The following is a 22,291-nucleotide window of genomic DNA, read 5'->3' on the forward strand; positions in this document are numbered from 1 at the left end:
CCCGAGTAGTGGAAGGGGGGCCTTTGGTGGGGGCAGAATGTCAGGCCTAGCCTGTACAGGAAATGCCAGGCAAGGTCTGACTGAGGATGTTATGCTTACTGCAGGTGCTGGCCAAGGTCAGCTGTAGCAACTGCCAACTTGTGTTTTGACTCTGGACTCTGTGTGAATCTTGCCTCAAGGGGAGGGGGGTTCTCAGGGCATCCAATGCTTTTGATTTCATATATACCTTGTACCATACTCTTAGTTCCCATTAGTGCCATCTTGACTCTTAGCTGCTGTTAACCTGTAGATCTTCCAATAAATCAACTCTCTTTTGGACTACTTGTCTGTGGATGTTTGTTTATGGGATTATCACGGGACAAGTGCTGACACATATCTAATTGTGAAATATTTATCACCCCATCCCCATTTTCCTTAAAAAAAAAAAAAGGAACAGCAGCAAAATCAAAGACACCAAAGGCTGATTTTATTTTATAACACATATTCTCTAGAATTTAGCATTAAGACAATGTGATCTTGTGAATGCATTTGAACCTCTGATCTCAATAATAAAGGGAAAGAATAGGTAAGCATCTTGACTAGTATCCATTTTTACTAGTGTGCAAACAGCATCATTTGTGGGATCAGGCTAGGACTGGGGAGTGCAGCAGCCTTTTGCTCATGTAATTCCACACCCAAGAATACAAGACATATGCAGGTCTGCTTTCTTTTGTGTATTGCCCTAGCTGGATTGGGATATTTGTATTTCTATGGTTTTATATAAATAACAAAAACAACAATGTCAACACCAGTTCAACAGTTTAAGGGTCTTTCTAATGGCAGTTCTAGTGGTTCACTACAACACATTTTTGACAGGTCAGCAGTACGCTACATGAAATAGCCCGCCAGTGTCATACATAAAATGAAATTGAGTCTTAGAAAACTGACAAAACAATTTTGGAATATGAGCTTCTCTTTAACACAGTCAGCAAAATATATGAATGTATTCAAAACCAACGATGCAATGATTAAAGAGCAATATTCCTTTTCAGAACTTAGCTACAATGCTGCAGTTGAGATCCAAACAAATACTTCAGGGCATGCAAGGGGGTTACACTCAGCACGGTGGAATTTTTGACTTTTTCCCCATTGAACAACTGATCTGGCTGCTACTCCATATCATGCTGCTTTTGCAATCATCAGCATTTCAAAAGTTACTTGCCAAGCAGGGCTGGAAGTTTGGTGATAGTTAAGAAAAAGATAACAAGTCTGAACCTCCCTTGGGTTCATGCAACAGCTTTCACGGTGCTCTAGATTCGGTCTCATGATATAATCTGAGGTACTCAAACTTTTTGTATATTCACATGAAACACAGGTTGTTCACAGACCATCATTTCTCTAAGGCAAAACAGTTATCTGAACTGAGTATGAAAGGTGTTCAAGAGTGCACTGAAATCCACAAGGATTCCATGACAGATGAAAAGAGGGCCTTTGGCAGAAAAACAAATTTTTAAAAAGTAGACACCTTGATACCACTGTACCAATCCCATACAAGTTAATGGAGTGATGAAGTGGATTTGACCACATTCTGGTAGCTTCTGAGGTCAAGCATCCTGGGCACTCCCAACTGCGTGTAACAGGAATGTGTGCCATGCACAATCCTCCTGATACACATGTTCACCATTTTGAGTGAATGGGATCCATTCACACATAATGAAGCTTTATGTGCGTGGAAAATATGCCTCTTGACCTGTTCATACATAGTGGTGACCATGCATATTGGGAGGATTGCGTGTAGAGTGTGTTCCTGCAACCCCAGAATCAATTATTTGGAAGGGCTCTAGTTTAGCTGATATCACTTGCAAGGTAAAGGGAACCTTTACCTGTCATCTTGCTCAGGAAATAACTGGATAATCAAATTTAAATTGTATACCTTTTCATTTTTTAAAAGAAGGTGTGCCATAATTATTGTAATTGTGAATCTGGGTTAATTCCTAAACTCAGTTTGTAAATCTTGATTAAACTAGGTTCCTAAAGAGAGTTTAGGGTACATTCTCAAATGTAACCAGGTTCATTTTAATTTAGATTAGCAAAATCATGATTAAAAGTAACTTAGATATGCACTTAATTTCACCTTGCAAGTTCTAATACATATTCTAGTTTAGGGTACATTCACTAATAGGTTTATTTTAACCAAGGCTAGGAATAATTCCATGTAATACTGAATATGGGTAGAGAGGAGCAGGGAGAATTTGTGTGCTAGAAAGTAGAGGGCATGATCCTACAGTCGTATAGTTTGCTGTAGCGTGTTCAATATTTCAGTAGACGAGTCATCACTAAGTGCGAAGAAACCATTGGCTCTAACCCAGTGAAATCCGCCCTAGAGATGTATGTGTGCGTTAAGTGCCATCAAGTCACTTTCGACTTATGGTGACCCTATGAATTAATATCCTCCAAAACATTGTATCATTAACAGCCTTGCTCAGGTCTTGCAAAGGGCCATGGCTTTCTTGATTGAGTCAATCCATCTCATGTTGGGTCTTCCTCTTTTCCTGCTGCCTTCACCTTTTCCTGTTCTATAATTTAATAGCAGCTTACATGGTACCAAACTGATGTACCAAAGCTAATGGGCTTCTTTCTTTCTTTCTTTCTTTCTTTCTTTCTTTCTTTCTTTCTTTCTTTCTTTCTTTCTTTCTTTCTTTCCTTCCTTCCTTCCTTCCTTCCTTCCTTCCTTCCTTCCTTCCTTCCTTCCTTCCTTCCTTCCTTCCTTCCTTCCTTCCATTAGTTTGAAAAGTGCCCTCTACAAGACATTGCTGAAGTCAATATGCATGGAGGGAGCAGGCATGAGTGTTCTGGCCCCACCCCCACCTACATGCAACTGGTGGATCAGGAACATGGTATCTGTATGTATGCATATAGGAAGTATGTACATGTAAGTGCAAAGCCCATGCATATAGGAAGTATGTGCATGTAAGCTCCATGCCCGTTATCAAGGACATTGCTTTTTCAAACATTCCTGATCATGGGTAGGGAGCCTATGCATGCACACTTCCTATGCACACAGACACCATGCTCACAAGCCAGTGACCTTTCACAGGTGGTGGTGAGGAGCTAGCATGCTTGTCCCCATCTATGTGCATTGACCAACATACATAATGTCACTTGTAGAGGCCACTGTGCGGAACTGATTTCCTTACTCTTGAAGCATTTTCATGGTTTGTGAAAGTACAATGTCTTAATATATTAACACAATTCAGGGGCATATTTCCATGTTCATCAAATAGCAGCCACTTTATACCAAACTAAACCTCAGCACATCATATTATTGCTAATTGGCCATTAAACTCATAGGATATTCAGGCTGTTGGTAGGTTGAAAGATGCTCCTGACAGTCAATACATATTACAATTGATTTGAAGTATCTAACAAAAGAAGGACAATATGTTTACTGATATGAATCAAGAGGGCTGACCTTTCAGGAGATCTGAGTGAATGACACAAATGTAAAGTTCTCACAATGGTCAAGTTTGACCTTTTTAGCCAGTTTTGGGACAACCCCCCTTAGAGAGCGCAACCCCATTCTCTGCTCTTCATACCATACACTGCCCATACCAACCATCTCCTTCCGAGCAGTCAGATAAAAAGGAGACTTTGCTTCTGTTTGTGAAGGAGGCCGGTGGCTGTACATGTACTTGTAGAGGAGGCAGTAAGGGCATAGCTTTTGTCCTTTGGAGTGCTCGTGATATATTTGTCCGTAGCACACTTTGCTGGAAACCATCCTTTTCTCTCGTTTCACTTTGTCTGTTCTGGCAAAAAACAGCCGATTCTGAGAGTCCTTCAACAGCTCAATGTCACCATACATTAAATCGGCATGTTCCTGTAAGGTTCTCATATTAAGGTACTGGCTGTTATATTTTACCACAGTGGACAATAATGCTACTGGATTTCCATCACCCAAGCATCCGGTCCTCCACATCTCTTCTTCATCCGAAAGGGAAAAATAGACAGTGTTGCGAGAGCGAGCCCCTGACATTCCAGACCTACTGAGCACCCGCACTTTATCCTTGAGCTTCTTGGTAGAAGAACTAAAGGTTCCGCTCGTGATAGAAAAACCCATCCCAGCATTCTTCAGAATCCGGTCTAACCCTCGACGGATAGCATGCAGAGAGGTGGCCAGAAAATCGGAGCCATCTGTCTTCTTCACAGTGACGTAGAAATCCTCAAGGAGTTCATTCAGCTTCACAGCTGGAATCTAGGCCCAAAGAAATAAAAACACCTCTGTTAAAATCCTACATGGTGTCCTCTCCCTTTAGGAGATAAAAAAATAAGGCCAAGACCGATGGCGCAAAAAAAGGTAAAAATATACTCAGATAAAATTCCCTACACATTTCACCCAAGAGGCTTCTTCAGGAGAATCTATTAGTCTTGCAGTGGTCTTCTTTGAAAAACTTATTTTGCGCCATTGGCCTTGGGCTTATTTTTAATTTCCTGTGAATGGTGTGACCCTTTTATTTCTTCTTGTCCTTTCCCTTTACTAAAGGATGCCCTGAGATCAAAACAATGGCTTGGTTCCTATGACATTATTCCCCTCACACTTCACTCTGGACACTATAGAGGCTGTTCTCCGCTGTGGTGCTCGCTTCTTTTACCATCAACATTTACTCATGTGTAAGGACTCCTTGGGAAACATTGATTTTGTACATATGGAAGTGCTAGCAGCAAAGGAAGTAAGCGCTGCAGTGGACAACAGCCTCCACAGTGGTCAGGGAGAAGCCCAAGAGAAATAATTATTGGATTTTATATATGGTTAATATGGCAGAGTTTGCCCAGTCATGGAAGCGTGAAATTGAGTGCAGTAAAATCAATCCTCCCAAGAAGCAAATTGCAAAAAAATAGAACTTACATTTTTTCAGATTTAGTCTGTTAACATTCTTGTTGCAGTTGATAAAAGATAGAAAGACTAATCTAAAGAATATGTTTCCCTATACAAGTGGCTAGCTCACCCACCGTCATGTGAGTGCAAGTATGATTGTATTGTTTTTTACTGGAGAGACCAGTAGAAACGTCTGCCTCCATGCAGACCATGTGGAAAGGAGAGAGAGACAAAATGGCTACTGAGAAAGAAGGAGGAGGGGTTAGAGGGTAATCCTCAGGTTCAGACAAAGAAGAGCATCCCATTCAAGAGATAACTACAAACTTACAGTAAATTAGCACCCCCCTATGTCCAGGCATGCTGAGTCACTCTCACTCCAACAATGATGTCATAAAGTCCAAGCCTGTGGACTGAAATGGAACTTCCACCAATATACTAGCATTCAGAGCCTAGATTTCAGACCCACCTATTGTAAGATAATAAGCTGATCAGATGCAGACAGTGTCCATGGCTGTTCCCCCACTTCCCTATCCATTCCTTTTCAGTCTATATGTTTGTGAGCATATAACAGCTAGAATTAGTGTGACTTAGGACCCACCAAGCCGAATATAGTCCACTATGCATGTCTAGCAGCATAGTGATGGATTGACTCAATAAAGGAAGCCACAGCCTTCAATTTGCAAGATCTGAGCAAGGCTGTCAAAGATAGGACATTTTGGAGGACTTTCATTCATAGGGTCGCCATGAGTCAGAAGCGACTTGACGGCACTTAACACACACACATGCATGTCTACTATATGTTTGACTGCCATATTGTTCTTGCAGCTACAGGGTCACAGGCAAGCAATACAAATGGAGGCTAGCAAGTCCCTGGTAAAGCCATCATATGTGGGCAGTGGGGCTACATTCAGTTTGGTGTGGGAAGACTGGATTAGTGAGACCAGAAAAAGACAATGGCTTTGGGTATTTGGGCTTTCTCTTTCTTATAAATTTAGACAGCCATGTTGCATTATAATCTTGACCTGGATAGCCCAGGCTAGCCTGACCTCATCAGATCTCAGAAGCTAAGCAAAGTCGACCCTATAAAATATTTGGATGGGAGACCTCCAAGGAATACCAGAGTTGTGACACAGAGGCAGGCAATGGCAAACCATCTCAGAATGTCTCTTGCCTTGAAAACCCCACTAGGGATCACCATAAGTCAGAGGTGACCTGACGCCCCCCCAAAAAAGTGTTGTAAGAAGCATTTTGACCTTTCTATTGTGCCATGTGACACCAGAGCTGGGATAATAAAAGGGCCAACTTTATTTAATCGTTCAAGAGGGATCTGCAGCGCACAAAACCAAAACATCCCCAATAACTGACTACAGTGCGGGCCATTGCGGGGATGCTGAAGAGTCAGGCCTCCTCTTGCTTTTGCATCCCCGTTCTAAGGGCGAGACCCACCCTGGCTCTGAGCTCCGAGCCGTCACATGTGGTACGGCTCCTGCTCTTCCTTGCCAAGCCTTTTTAGTGCTCGAGGGAGGTGTGCAGCGTCCAATCCACCCTAGCCGCGAGGTCTATAGGTAAAGAATAGCGGCACCCCTCAAGGAGTTCCTGTCCTAGGTCCCTGCCAGGCACCGAGGCCCCAGTCCTGGTTTGAGGGTTACTCCTTCATCTTCCCAAGTGATGCCTCAGGGTGCTCACCTGAGTTGTAACATGAACCATGAAGCCACCTTTTTCCCGCACACGGGGGGCGGATCAGCCTAATGCTTGGTCCGCCCCCAGCCCCCACTTGCCCTCTAGGCTGTCAGGAGGCCCCGCTGCAGATCCCCCAAGAAGATGTCATAACCTGCATCTGAAAGATGGACCCCATCAGGTCTGTATAGGTGTGGAAAGCAATGCTTGATTTCCGGATGCGCAATATGCAAGCCATCCTCCGAGACTACAGCATGCCGTATTTCACCATTCACCTTTGCCTGAGCCCTTTCCAGGTGCCCTGGGGGAAATGTGCCCTTCCAGACCTGTCTCTGGAGCATGTCTGACCAAACCAACCGTACTCCGGGCACCAGGGCCCTCAGGTGCTCAAAGTTCGCCAGGGCTTGCAAAACAATAGACTTTCCAGGCCGCTTTCTCATGTCATTCTCGCCCAAGTGGATGACGATTACTTGAGGTGGGTGAGACGCATTCAGGTGGTCGTGGAGGGTTGGCAATAACTGTTCCCACCGCATGCCCCTTCTGCCCAGCCATGCAATCAGCATCGTTTCGCTTAAACCCAGCTGCGTGCCAAAACCCCCTGTGGCTGCCCTGCGGCTAGCCCAAAAGATAATGCTGTGGCCACAAATGAGAACCTGCCTCCTCCTGCGCTGGCAGCCTGTAAAGACAAAATGTCAGTGTGCCGCCGCAAAGTATCCCTGCCCCGGCCCCACTCCTTGCAGCTGTGCCACCGCAACCAAAGGCCTGACATAGGACCTGAAGGCTGCTGAACGCCACCTGCCAACTGCCTTAACCATTTCCTCCCCATGTCCCAAAGTGGCTGCTTGGAGGCAGCCCCAATGCGAAAGGAGAGTACCAAAAAGGTGAGGGGGGGGGCTCCCAGACTAGCTGGTACCTAGTAAGTGGCTTGTCATTGGCATGCTGGAAAAAAGGCCCAGTTCCCTGTTCCCGTGTTGCAACATAGCTCTGCACGGCTTGCATGGGGCAAACGGCCACTGATGCACAGGGGTACAATTGAAATACCTCTCCCTTACCCTTCTGATCAGTCTTAGATGCTCGGAGCCTGACCGCTAAACCCGTGGCCATTACGGACACATCCCACATATGCAGTGCTCTGCCTGATTGGTCCCATTTGGATCGCACTAACAATTCACTAATCTGCAGGGCCCCAAAGAAGGCCAGGAGGGCAGCTGCATGATACAGTTTGACCTCGAAAGCTGAGGTGCAGTGCACTTCTAAGGCCAGAGACAAACCTGCTAGCAACTCGGGGGACACAGGGGCCCTGGCATCTGGCTTCCTTGGCTCTGCTCTGGCCCACCCCTCCGGCATCCTCCTCACCCTAAAGTCGCCTGTCGTGTCTGCCTTCTCGGCGGCCTTTGCGTAGAATGCCAAAGCTGACAGGCGGCCAGATATAATGGAAACCGTGTACCCTGTGTTGTGCAGCTGGGCGCAGTACTGCATGAGGTGGTCCACCGGTACAGGCCAAACCGGCTGCAGCTGCTCCTTCCCCCTAAAATCCTCAAAAGCCAGGAAACTCCTGGCATAGCCATTCCGAGTACGTGGGGCCAAAGAGTTGTTTATGGCATGCCAGGCCTCACCCCTCCAAGACTCCACAGTGCCACGGGCATCTCCTCTGGTGATTCCTGGGCTAGAGGGGCCAGGCTCCTGAAGCGCTCTATCTGAAAATGGGATAGTGCATCAGCACAATTATTTGTTATTCCAGGAATATGGCGAGCTGAAAAGAGGATGTTATATTTGAGGCACTGTAGTACAAAAGCCCGCACCAAGGACATGACTCTAGGGGATTGGGAGGACAGTGTGTTAACAATGTGGACCACAGCCTGATTGTCACACCAGAAACGCACTGAATGATTGGCTAGAGCCTCCTGCCAGATGTGAACTGCCACAACCATTGGGAAAAATTCTAGGAAAGTGAGGTTCCTTATAATGTCACTGGCCTTCCATTCTGCTGGCCACCTCTCAGCACACCACCTGCCCCAGAAGTAAATGCCAAACCCGTGGGCCCCAGCTGCATCAGAGTGCACCTGAAGTTCTGCCTTGAGCAAAAGGTCTTCCGTCCAGAAAGATACCCCATTGTAACTTTCCAAAAAATGGGCCCACATGCAAAGGTCCTGCCTCATGGCGGTAGTGACCCGTATCCTGTGGTGGGCGGCCCGCACGCCAGCCATGGCCCAGCAGAGGTGACGCACAAAGGCATGCCCCGGCGTGACTACCCTGCATGCAAAATTCAAATGACCCACCAATGATTGGAGCTCACGCAGCGTGACTTTCCTTGCCCGCATAGCACCAAGCACGAGGCCCCGTAGCTCAGCAAGCTTTTGGACTGGCAGCCTCGAAAGCTGCCCCACAGTATCCAGTTTGATACCTAGATAGGTCAGCTTGGTGGATGGGCCCTCGGTCTTTTTGTGGGCCAGGGGCACTCCCAGCTCCCCGCACAATGCATGAAATCGCTGCTAGAGCTCCAAACACCTATGCGACTCTGGGGGACCTGCAAAAAGGAAATCATCTAGATAATGTGTTACGCTGGGTAGACTAGAAAGCACCTTAACTGCCCACTCTAGCATGGAACTGAATGTCTCAAATGCTGCGCAAGATATGGAACACCCCATAGGCAATGCCTTGTCAAAATAGAATTTGCCTTGAAATGAGAAACCCAGGAGATCGAAGTCAAGTGGATGGACAGGGAGGAGGCGGAACGCAGACTTAATGTCGCACTTCCCCAACAGTGCACTCTCTCCAAAAGTGCGTATCAAACACACTGCATTATCAAAGGATGAATATTTGACAGAACAAAGCTCTTGGGGAATGGCATCATTCACCGATCTGCCCTTCGGGAATGATAGATGATGTAGCAGCCTAAACTCCCCAGGAGCCTTCTTTGGGACTATACCCAGTGGTGAAATACGCAGATTTTTTAGGGGAAGGTCACTGAACGGGCCTGCTACTCTGCCTTCCTTGACTTCCTTATCAATTTTTGTTTTAACTATACCCTCCATCTCAGTTATTGACTTCAGATTCCTGGCCATGCTATGCACCCTAGAGCTCACCGCTGGGATCCGAAAACCTTATGTAAAACCGTCAATCAAATACCGCGCGTCCAAATCCTTCAGGTAGGCAGTTAAAAGGCGCCTGAGTTCGGGGACTTTAATTGGACTGGGCGCCTTTTGGAGCAGCGCCTGTGGCAGCTCCCCCACCTCCTTTCTGCCCCCAGCCCTGGTCCCCTCGACCCCGCCTATGGGGTTGACCCTTGGGCAGGAAGTGACGGGGTGGGGTTCCTTACAGATGGGGCATTCGTGCCTGTATCTGCAGGGGCAATGATCACAGCGGCCGGTGGAACTGAAATTTCAGCAAAGCAAGCAAAGTTGAACCGCCTGGCCCCCCGGGGCCCTGAAGCTTGGGGCGCGATTGATGAGGTGTCCACTGTGGGACCTCTCACCCTGCACTGCCCTTGCAGGCATCATGCACTGCATCCACAATTCACCCTGCGGGACATCCCAAGCAAGTGCCGGGTTACGAGTCGCTCGCAGTCTGAAATTCTCGTTGTATTGGAGCCAAGCCTGATCCATGAACTCATTATAAGCATGATTAATGATGTCCAGATACTTGACCAAGGCCGAGGCCCTGGATGGCTGTTCATGCACAATCACCCCCTGATAGATAAGGTAACCTACCTTTTTTTTAATAATTTTTTTATTATTTTCAAAAAAAAAGTAAATTTAACATCCATTTAACAACTGTTATAATAACAATCATAAAAGAATATCTCTGTAACGTTGTTAAAAATACATAGTAATGAATTAAACAATGACTTCCCCGTCACCTCCCTCTGCTTCAAAATAGATTAATGTATTTCTTACGTTTATAGTATTGACCCTAATATTAAACAAAAATCTAATAGCTAGTCATCAGAGAATACCTAACGGATCAATTCAATGTGTAACCTTCTAATTTCCCTAAATGTAATTCATGTTCACAATAAATTCTCCATACCTCCCATTCTCCCATAAACTGTTCATTGTCTCTTTGGTTTATCAATGCAGTTAATTTTGCCATTTCCACTAATTCTAGCATTTTCAGTATCCAGTCTCTTTTTTCTGGAATGTCCGTCGTTTTCCATTTAGCTGCGTACAGCAATCTTGCAGCTGTGGTTGCATAAATCAAAAAAGTTCTTTGAGTTAAAATAGTATCTGGTATTATATTAAGTAGCATCAACTCTGGTGATTTCGGTATATTCTTCTGTAATATCAATCTGATTTCATAGTATATCATGTCCCAAAATTCTTTAGCTTTATCACAAGTCCACCACATATGATAAAATGAGCCAATCTCTGTATTACATTTCCAACACTTAGGAGACATCATATTGTAGATCCTCGCCATCTTTTTAGGTGTAAAATACCACCTATACATCATTTTATAGATATTTTCCCTCAACGATTGGGCATAAATATTTTTTAGATCTCGAGTCCATACTATTTCCCATTCAATGGGATATCATGACCTAGCGTTTGTGCCCAGTTGATCATAGTTAGTTTAATTCGTTCTTGCTCACAGTAAATTTCTAGTAAGAGTTTATACATCTTAGAGATCAGCCGTTCATTATTATCCAGCAAGAGTTTATGAAAGAGTGATTTATCTTTAGAAAAACCTGTTTTCAAATCTTGTAAAAATACTGATGTAACTTGTTGAAATTGAAACCAGTTCAAAGTCTCTTGCAACTCCTGATACTCCTTTAAAGTACATTTCTTACCATCCCATTTCAATATATCTTGATAGGTGACAAATCGGTCTGGTCTAAGCGTACGTAATGTTAACATTTCCTGTGATGATATCCACATTGGAGTTTTAGTCTCCCAAATATGTTTATATTTGGACCATATTCTGAATAAAGAGGATCTCACTATATGGTTCCGGAATGATGCTTTTATCTTTATTTTGTCATACCATAAATAACCGTGCCATCCACTTATATTATTGAAACCTTCTAAATCCAGTAACTGTGTATTTGGAAACACTTCGGTTCTGCTCAGGACGAGTGGGTATGCTCACGTGATATTTCTGCCCCTCGCCTCGTCCGTGAATTCCATGATGCTTACCCGCACAAACCAGCACCCGGAAACTGAAAGGGGGGCCTTTGTGGGGGGAAGAATGTCAGGCCCAGCCTGTACAGTGTGCAGAGAATGCCAGGCATGGTCTGACAGAGGATGTTATGCTTTCTCCAGGTGCTGGCCAAGGTCAGCTCTAACAACTGCCAACTGTGTGTTATGACTCTGGACTCTGTGGGAATCTTACCCCAATGGGGGGAGGTTACCATGGCATCCTGATTTGTTCTATGCTCTTTGATATATACCCTACACCGTGCTTCTAGTTCTCATTAGTGCCAACTTGATTCTTAGCTGCTGTAAACCTGTAGATCTTATAATAAATCAACTCTCTTTTGGACTACTTGTCTTCGGATGTTGTTTATGGGATTGTCACGGTACAAGTGCTCACAACGGGTGGCCAGGAGCGATGGGGGAGAAACCTCCGCGGCTTCCCCTGCCTTTGCATGCATGCACACACGCACACACACTTACTTTACCTGTTGACTTCGGGGGAGAGTGAGGGGAAGGCTGTGTAGGAGCCCACCAAGCCAGCGGAGGGTGCAGTGCGGCCATCGGCAGGGCAATGAGAGTGGGGGAGAGCGGCAGGAGATTCGGAGATTAACAACTTTAAAACGTGCTGCCGCCGCCAGGGCTTGCCTGCCAAATCCCTACTCCTAAGTAGCAAGGCCTGACAAAGGGGTCTCTATTGCTAACCTTGCCTGCCTGTGTGCAGTCACTTCTTTTATTTGCCTTTTAGTTCCTAATAAAGTATTACTGCTTCAGACCTACTTGTCTGGATGAGTTTGCTTGAGGGAAGCAGACTGAATGGTTACTAAAAGATAATGATTCTCACAGCTCTCATAGCATCAAAGTCATAACAAAACAGAATAAACAAGATTAACAGCATGAGATCATAACCTTGACCAGCAGCCAGGAGGTTTGGCAGGAGATTTGGGTGCCCCAACAACTTTAAAATGCGCTGCCACCACTAGGGTTCAGGCTGGGGAGAGTGGCAGGAGATTCGGGTGCCCCCAACAACTTTAAAATGCGCTGCCGCCGCCAGGACGCAGGCCGGGGAGAGCGGCAGGAGATCTGGGTGCCCCAACAACTTTAAAATGCGCAGCTGCCACCAGGGCGCAGGCCGGGGAGAGCGGCAGGAGATTCGGGTGCCCCAACAACTTTCTCTCCAGGAACAGGAAGCAGGGAGACTTGGGGGAAATGCCCCCACAGTCACCCAATCAGCTTTTAGTTTTGTTAGCATGCTCTCCTGCCTCTCTGCAAAGCCCGAAGCACCAGGAGAAGGGCCTGGCTAGCAATAGCTAGCTCCCGGTCTCGTCAGGTGGGCCATGGAGCTCCAGGCCTTGGCAGGCAGGCCGGGGGCCAGACAAAATGGTCTCGCGGGGCGGATGCGGCCCACTGGCCGGAGGTTCCCCACCCGTGTTCTAACTGTATATTCTGGATTTTGTATTTCTGTATATTTCATTCTTTGTATTACCAAGCATATTGAATTTATTTTGCTCATGACCTGCAAGTCATGGTCTGCATGGTTTTGCTCATGACCTGCAAGTCAGGCTCATGGTCTGCAAGTATCAAGAACAGAATTAAAGGAATAAATAACACAAGTCATACATAAATAATAATTGTCTCTGTCTTTTCCCTGGCCTGGCCCTCTTGCACAAGTCACATTGAGTTATTTGCCCTGCAAGGATCTTTCTGCAGTGAACCATCTCGTTGTGGTCTATGATTTGAACTTATCTAGCTGTTTAATCAGCAGCCCAAGCAGCCCATTTCCTTGTTGCATATGAGTAGTGGAAATTTCCTATCCTGCCATTCCACTCAGATCTATTTACAAGCACTATAAAACTCGTAATTAAAAGAAAAGCTTTAAGCTGGTTATAATGAGGTGCTTGCAAAAACAGGAGGAAGGCATGAATAATATTGCCTTTGATGCCTGCAGCCGAGAAAGTTACAATGATCCCTTTTCTCTTCACCCTCTCATCACTACATTAATTCCAGCTATCTTATTTTACATCTGCTCACCAGCCTTTATTAAGCTGCAAGTAGACAGGCCCTCAGCCAGAAATATTGTGATGGGAGGAATGGGTAGTAAGGAGGATCAAAGCAGAATATCAAGTACCTGAATACAGGTAACCTAATACAGTGGTCTTTGTTGGTTCAGTCCCTCAGTTGGGTCGCAGAGCCCTATTTGCTGGATCGTGAGTCTCAACACAGCGGCCATTTTTGCTGCCTTTGGGAACATAAGGTTGCCATTTCCCCGTATGGCAGTGAAGGATTTCACACTCCCAGCCCCTTCACCCCAGCACCATTCAGCTGGCCAGAGGGGGGACTTACTAGCTGAAAAGGGAGGCTGGAGGAAAGCCAGTATCAACACAATTATGTCAATTCCAGAAGTGATGTCATCACGTCGCAGACAATCTCAGGGAGCTGAGGTCACTCAGTGGTTGGAAAGGATTCCACTATCACTATAACTCTCTTGGCTTGTCCCTCGCCATGGTTTACCTCCTGGTTCTTGGCTTCATATCCTCCTTTCTTGGAGTCGGACTGCTGCTCTCAGCCCTGGCTTTGACACCAGTGAGGACATAACTCTAGCACCCTTCTTCCTATCTAGGCCTCCCATTTATACACTCAGGGTTGTGAATTATCCACCCCAGCCCCAATTTCCCGCCCCCAAGGAACTGAGCAAGAGAAAAACATGGCCTCCACATGGTGATGCTCTAGGAATTTCTCCTAGTTTGTATGTTTAAAAACCATAGAGGCGAGAGGAAGCAGCCTAGAGCATCACCCAGAAGTGAGATCACATGTTTGCCAAACTCCAAGCACCACCCACAAAATCTACCGCTGTTTGCTAAGGCAATATTGGTAACCCCTGCCATGTGATTTTGATGTCGCATGATTTCCTATTACATGCTTGAAACTTGGTGGGTCCCATGCTCAGTTAGTTCCAAGTCCAAAAGGCTGAACCTAGTAAGTTTACAATTCATTAACATTATTTTATTTACAAAATTTAAAAATAACTGCCTACTGCCTGTTGGAGAGCCCAATGCCTCTGTACTAATTGGCCACAACAGACATGTCTTGAGGATTGCTGTTGCTGTGTTGTTTTCCTCTTCCCCAGTGGAAACTGATCATTTAGGCAGGGCTCTACCTAAACAGAGGTCCATGAGATCCTGTAGGATGTTCCAGACTTGCTGCCAAGTGTTCAGCTTTCATAAGAAAGAGAGAAAAAGACATACACAGAGAGACGGAGCGAGTCACCAGTCAATCTAGTTGTGGAGATGTCAGGAGAAATTTTCTGGCAGTGTTCAAGCCAATTATGTTATTAATCAGAGAAGATGAATCGTGATTGTGGTTACAGAAGAGTCAGATCACAGCATACAACAAAATCAGAGACAAAGACTTTTGTCTTAATCAAACAAAATCCTTTACTTATCTAACAGGATGGGGTACACGTGGAATAAAAACAAATAATTCTTTCTTTCTACATGACTAGTTCCCTACAAACATGTTAGTTTGCACTAACAGGTAACTACAGGCTTAGAATCCATCTTTGCTCTTAAGAGCAGAGAGGCCTTCCAAAATCCAAAACGTGAGTGAGTAACTGCTGCCTTTTCTAAACAAAGACAGCAATCAGACTCAATTGCTGGTACATGCCTTTTGGCATGTAATCAATGGTGATCTTGCTGACCAATGGAATACTGACATCTGTTATTGCATCATCACCTTGAGACTAACTAAACTTTTGATACAAACACATTAACCCTTTAACTATCTTGACAGAAATGAAACTCGCATTGAATCCCCAACAAATTAACACCATAAGAAGTCTACCTGGTCCTGCCTTCCTGAATTCTGCTTATGAGTAATTTGCAGGCTTCCAATTCTTATTTTTAAATTTTTCATAATTAAAATGCCACCAAGTGGCAGCCGACTTAGGGCGACCCCAGCAAGGGGCTTTCAAGGCAAGCGAGCAGCAGAGGTGGATTGCCATTGCCTTCCTCCACAGAACCTTCCTTGCTGGTCCCCTATCCATGTACTGACCCTGCTTAGCTTCTGAGATCTGATGAGATCGGGCTCTACCATGCCACCATCCCTCTCAAAATGTTAATGCTTAATTCAATAACTTAGAACATGTTACGCTACTCATGTGTTTAAAGTTCTGGCTGCCCTGAGTTTATTTCCTGCCCTTCTCTGGAATACTCTTAGGCCCTATATCACCACAGAGTCGCTGGCTGGCTGTGGGTCTGCATTTGAAAAAGGGTCCTAAAATACTTGAGACAGACCCTCCTGTATTAAAGTTGTTTATGCCAACTGCACATTCCAGAGATCTGGAGGAAGCTGAGAGGGAAATCACTGCCAGTTAAAAAAAGCTGCATGTTCAAGCTGCAGCCGCTCCCGCACACAAGCCATTTTCAATATGTAAACTGTGACCCCCCCCCAAAAAAATCTCTCTGATATTATTCTACAGAGTACACAAGGAATTCTTTTAGGATTGCTAGGTATCCTCTGGCAACCGGTGGGAAAGTGGGTGGGGTGGGATGGGGTCCTACTAGGCACAAAATGAGGCTTAGGCCTCAACAGTATGATGGCATCACTTCCGTAATAATATCATCAAGTCACCTATGACGAGGGAGACACTCTGGTATTGGGGCAAAAACTCTATGGTATAAGCTGTTTTTGCTATAGAGTTTTGCCCAAATGCCAGAGCGTCTCCCTTGTCGTTGATGGCATGATGATGTCATTTCCAGAAGTGACATCATCACACCAATGTCGTTGAGGCCTAGGCCTCATTTTGTGCCTGGTAAGGCACCTGCTGGCCAGGTGGATGACACTGAGGGGAGGGGCCTCAAACAGGGGATCTCCCACCCTTGGTGGGGGTCTGGCAACCCTAAATTTACTTGAAATCCCTTAGAAGGGTGGCAGGTGTTGCAACTATGAAAGAAAAACTCCCACAACCAAGGGTCTCTTTACTTTCCACCAGACTAAAAGAACAAAAAAATGCTTCTAGGTCCTCTTTAGGATGTGTCCACAGACACAAAGAGCAGCATCTAGCAACCTGTCTCCCACCTTTTCTCTCTCCCTGTCTTTTTCAAAAGATGGTTGTGACATGGCTGGTGCAGCCCATCTGAAGGGCAGCAGAAATCACAACTGTCTCCATCTTACTACATCAGGGAATTTACAACCCTCGAGTAAAGGCATGTTTTGATCCCCCCCCCCTTTGCAATGTGAAATGGTACAGCCCGGCAACAGTTGCACCATGTGATTCTGGTATCCCTCCCCCCCAGCTGACACATGGATTCCATAGCCATTTTTAGTTATTATTTTCAGTCATTTTGGCAATCCTGCCTCAAATACCTGTTGATATGCAGGTCGCTATTTTGTGCAATTAGGGCAACGTGTATTATTTTCCAGCTTTGGTACATGCACTCACAAATGCATCTGATCACATGTGCCAAAGCTGGAAAATGGGCACGTTGCCCTATTCACACAAAATGATGACCACATGTATTGGCAGGATCACCCATAGCACATTCTCCTGATCTGTGAGGTCAATGCCATAATCATAACGACTGGAAAGGCCAGTGGCAGAGACTCACCTTTGTAATGTCCATGTAATCCTTGAGACCTTTTGTCATGCACCAGTAACGCCACACGTTCAGCGCATACAGGGTTGCTTTAGTCGTGTTTGGGCTCACCTCACTGATACAAAGACACTTCAGCTCATCATCAAAATTAAACATGGGGAATTTGTTGAGCTTTGTTGAATAGGCTGAAAAACAACAAGAAGAAACATGGTATAAAAATAAAATTGCCATAGTCCGTCAATATGACTGTTTAGTAGTGTTGTGCTGAGTCTGTCCAGTGTGTGTACAGTAAGAGAAGGTGTAATCCTGGTAGGGTTGCCAGGTCCCTCTTTGCTACCAGCGAGAGGTTTTTGGAATGGTGTAATGTATGTGAATAGCGAAGATCGTAGCAAGGGAAAACCTAGGAGCTTGAGTCCCGGGCGAAGGCTCCTAAAACCTGCTCGTGCTATTGGCCGAGCCAACGCATCCCATTGGCCCCAAGCCGGGTCATGCCATTGGTGACCGGGGGGTTGTTTCCACCCTATCACGGATTGGGGGGAGCGGCCACCAGGGACCAGGGGAGCATTTAAGCAGGGCATGGTTATACAGTTCTCGGTTCTGTTCTGTACTACAATAAAGCATTGTTGTTGGAGCTCCGTCTCGACCTCGTGTGTCCTCCCCACGTGGACTTAACAGTGGCGACGAAGGCTGGTAGGCAGTCCGGCTTGCTACCAAAATCACTCTTGCTGAACTCTCCTGTGATTCTCCACGACTTCACAGTGCCCCGTAGGCAGTCCGGCTCGCCTTGCTGAATTCACTTCGACACACCAGAGACGCAACACTTCACTGTAATGGCTTCCCGGGGGTCACTGGAAGAATTCGACCCCGCCAACCCTGGCGCCTGGAAGACCTACGCGAACCGAGTGGCCTTCTACCTGGACGCCAATGACATTTCCAACGTGGGAAAGAAGCATTCCACCTTCCTCAGCCTGTGCGGGCCTCAGACTTTTGAGCTTGCTCAGTCCCTGCTGGCCCCCGCTGAACTGGACGCGACGCCATTTCCTGCGATCATGGCGGCGCTGGGGAACCATTTCAACCCCCAGCCAACTCAGGCCACCTGCCGCTTGGCATTTCACCTGCGGGACCAGGAGCCTGGAGAGTCAGCCACTGGATATATCGCCACACTCCGAACTGCCGCCTGTTCATGTGAATTCCCGGACCTCAACGACCGGCTGTGCAACCGCTTCGTGTTCGGCCTACGGAGTGAGAAGTTGCGCCTCCAGCTCGTGGCCAAGAAGGACCTTACTCTGACCGCAGCCATCGAGGAAGCCACTGTGGCCGAGTCCTCTTCACGGCCCAGTCGGTTGGGTGACTGGGATGCTCCGCCTCCCCGTACACCGGCTCCCGTCCACCATGAGAGTGCCAGCGACGTGACCTCCAGCGATGAGGACGAGGCCCACAAGCTGAGCGACCAGGGGGCCACCCAGGGGCACTGGATGCGTGGCGCCATGAACCGGCCGTACTCCAGCTGTGGTGAGAGACACGACCGCCGCTCCTGCAGGTTCTGCGACGCCTCTTGCCGGGCTTGTGGCAGGGTCAGCCACATTGCCAAGGTCTGCTGCTCGGCGCCGAAGGGCTGGTTGTCACACCCAGCCAGGAAAGATGGCAGCTCGCGACCCGTCCATGACTTGGATGACGACGAGCCCACCTTCGGCCGCCAGGGTCGCTGCAAGTCCGAGCTGCACAGCATCTCCCTCCATAAAGTGCACGGTGCGGACAAGGTCTCCATCGCCGTCGAGATCGGTGGCGCACCTTGCGAGATGGAAGTGGACTCCGGCTCGGCTCTCTCCATTATATCGCTGGACACGTACCGCGACCTGGCCCGTCGTGCCACCTCCCTCCCCGAGCTGCCACCATCCGGCGTCACCATTTGGGACTATCAGAGGTGCCGGGTGCCGGTCCGGGGGGAGGCCCGCATGCCCATCCTGTTCCAGGACCGATCCGGCCTCCTCCGCCTCATCGTGGTCGAAGGTCCTCGTGCAAGTCTCCTGGGGCTCGACTGGTTTCTGGCTCTTGGCCTCCACATCGGCGGCATCCACCGCATCAGCCAGACCGCCCTCAATGACATCTGGTCGGAATTCGAGGATGTTTGGAAGGGCCCGCTGGGCTGCTACAAGGGGCCGCCTGTTCGTCTGCACATCGACCCTGCCGCAGCGCCCATTCGCCTCAAGCCTCGACGGGTCCCCTTTGCTCTCAAGCCCCAGATTGACGCGGAGCTTAACTGTCTCGTCACACAGGGCGTGCTGGTGCCAGTCCCCAATGCTCCATGGGAGACCCCGATAGTAATGCCACTCAAGCCCAACGGGGACGTCCGCATCTGCACGGACTACAAATGTACTATTAATACGGCTCTGTGGCCGCACGCCTACCCCGTGCCCGTGGTCAGCCATCTCCTGGCCTCCCTCACTGGGGGAAGGGAGTTTGCCAAGTTGGACCTTGCTCAGGCGTACCAGCAGCTGCCTGTGGACCCTGAGTCAGCTGAGGCGCAGACCATCGTTACGCACCGGGGCACCTTCCGGGTGACGAGTCTGCAGTTCAGGGTCAGCACGGCCCCGGGCATCTTCCAGAATCTCATGGAGAACCTCCTGAAGGGCTTGCCGGGCGTCGTCCCTTACTTTGACGACAGCTTGATCGCCGCCAGCTCCAATGATGAACTCCTGAAACGCGTCCACCGGGTGCTCCGCTGTTCCCGGGACGCCGGGCTGACTGTCAAGTGGGAAAAGTGCCAGCTGAGCCTGCCACAGGTGGAGTTCCTGGGCTACTTGATCGACGCGGAAGGCATTCCTCCCACGCCCGACAAGATCAAGGCCATCCACAGTGCCCCACCGCCCTAGTGCAAGCAGGAGCTCCAGTCATTCCTCGGCCTGCTGAACTTTTACCACGCCTTCCTCCCTAACAAGGTGTCGGTTGCTGAGCCGCTCCACTGTCTCTTGGACAAGTCCTCCCCGTGGTCGTGGGGCAAGTCGCAACAACAAGCGTTTGAAGCTACCAAGGCCCTCCTATCTCTCTCCAGCTTGCTCGTCCATTTCGAAGCCTCACCCTATGGCGTCGGAGCGATCCTAAGCCACCAGCTGCTGAGTGGTCAGGAGGCCCCAATTGCATTCTACTCCCGGATCCTATCTGCTGCGGAGAGGAACTACGTGCAAATTGACCGGGAGGCACTCACCGTCGTGGCCGTCGTGAAAAAATTCCACGACTACGTTTACAGCCGCCCTTTCTCCATCATCACGAACCACAAGCCGCTCTTGGGGCTGTTCGTGCCGGATCACCAGACGCCGCAAATCCTGTCCCCCCGCATGCTCCGGTGGTCGATCTTTCTCAACGCCTATGACTTCCGGCTGCTGCATCGCCCTGGTTCCAGCATTGCGAACGCGGACGCTCTCAGCCGCCTGCCGCTCAAGGACTCCGGTCCGGACCCATCCCCGGCCTACAACGTAATGCTGCTGGAGACCCTGCCAGAACTGCCGCTGCATGCCTCAGACATTGCGGCTCACATTGCAAAGGACCGCACCCTCGCCCGCATTCTGAACTGGGTGGGGAAGGGGTGGCCGGCAGCCAGACCGGATGGTGAATTCAAGCCTTTTTCCATGCGACAGCACGAACTCTCGCTTAATAAGGGGTGTCTGCTCTGGGGAAACTGCGTCGTGGTTCCAGCCAAACTGCGCACCAAGGTCCTGGAGGCCCTGCATGCCTGCCACCCGGGTGTCGTGCGTATGAAAGCCCTGGCGAGGAGCTACGTTTGGTGGCCGGGCATAGACGCTGCTGTAGAGGAGTGGGTAAGCCGTTGTCGGCCATGCCAAGAGTCGTGGCCTGAGATGCCGCGAGCCCCGACCCACCACTGGGACTCCACCCACACATCCTGGTCCCGCCTCCACATTGACTTTGCGGGACCGTTCCAGGGCAAGACATTCCTGATCGTCATGGACTCCTACTCCAAGTGGCTGGAGGTCGTCAACGTCGGCTCCATGACATCGCCAGTGGTGGTCCGGGAGCTGCAAAAGATTTTTGCCACCCACGGCTTGCCAGACACGGTGGTCTCCGACAACGGGGCCCAATTTACATCCGCGGAGTTCCACAAATTCTTGACCAAGAACGGAATCTGCCACACGACCTCAGCCCTGTTCCACCCTGCCACCAACGGACAGGCAGAGCGAATGGTCCGAACGACCAAAGAAGTGATGAGACGCATCGAGCGCAATGACTGGGACAGGGGGCTGGCAGAATTCCTCCTGTACCAGCACACCACGCCCAATTCTGCAACCGGCAAAAGCCCTGCAGAGCTCCTCATGGGCCGCCGGCTGAAAACGCCACTCGACCGGCTACACCCCAACCTCATGCCGGAGTGCCCTTGCCACAAAGAAGACCCGGCCGTGCTACGGGTCGTTGAGCAGGATGCCCCCGTCTATGCCCGAAACTACAGAACGGGCCCTGCCTGGATTCCGGCCACCGTTCAAGACGCAACCGGCCCGGTATCCTACCGGGTTGCCACCCCGAGGGTCGCGTCCTCTAGAGACACATCGATCAGCTGCGCCGCCGACCGGCTGATGCACCCAACATCGCCGCTACCGTGGAAGCTCTGGAGTCCCCCAGAGTCCCGGAGCAAGTCGCGCCAGCGGAGAGCGAGCAAAGCAAGGAGCGCCTGTCTGCCGGCACTCAAGAAGAGCTGTCAGACACCGCTTCCCCTACAACAAGCGAACCCGAACCAACCGCTGCCACAGACGCGGCCCCAGCACCCGCTACGCCAGCTCCGACATCGTGTAGGTCGCAGCGGATACGAACACGACCCAGCCACCTGAAAGACTTTGTGTGCTCGTGAGTGTTCGGACTTAGGGGGGAGGGGTGTAATGTATGTGAATAGCGAAGATTGTAGCAAGGGAAAACCTAGGAGCTTGAGTCCCGGGCGAAGGCTCCTAAAACCTGCTTGCGCTGTTGGCCGAGCCAACGCATCCCATTGGCCCTAAGCCGGGTCATGCCATTGGTAACCTGGGGGTTGTTTT

At 48.6% G+C, this 22,291-nt stretch overlaps 1 protein-coding gene across 1 annotated transcript; it reads left to right on the plus strand.

Annotated features, from left to right (window-relative positions):
* Positions 1 to 18,085: 18,085 nt before the first annotated feature.
* LOC130476947 (uncharacterized protein K02A2.6-like) lies at positions 18,086 to 22,090 on the plus strand. Its single transcript, XM_056848956.1, has 3 exons — positions 18,086 to 19,967; positions 20,526 to 21,479; positions 21,573 to 22,090. The coding sequence occupies exons 1-3, from the start codon at positions 18,086 to 18,088 to the stop codon at positions 22,088 to 22,090; spliced, it is 3,354 nt and encodes a 1,117-aa protein (XP_056704934.1).
* The last annotated feature ends 201 nt before the right edge of the window (positions 22,091 to 22,291 follow it).

The sequence above is a fragment of the Euleptes europaea genome, chromosome 4 (genome assembly GCF_029931775.1).
Source record: "Euleptes europaea isolate rEulEur1 chromosome 4, rEulEur1.hap1, whole genome shotgun sequence".
NCBI lineage: Eukaryota > Metazoa > Chordata > Lepidosauria > Squamata > Sphaerodactylidae > Euleptes > Euleptes europaea.

Coding starts and splice junctions, on each gene's coding strand:
- LOC130476947 (XM_056848956.1), top strand. CDS start 18,086: ATGGCTTCCCGGGGGTCACTGGAAGAATTCGACCCCGCCAACCCTGGC. Junction 19,968..20,525: donor ACTCCTGAAACGCGTCCACC/GGGTGCTCCGCT, acceptor CCATCATCACGA/ACCACAAGCCGCTCTTGGGG. Junction 21,480..21,572: donor GACCAAAGAAGTGATGAGAC/GCATCGAGCGCA, acceptor AAAGCCCTGCAG/AGCTCCTCATGGGCCGCCGG.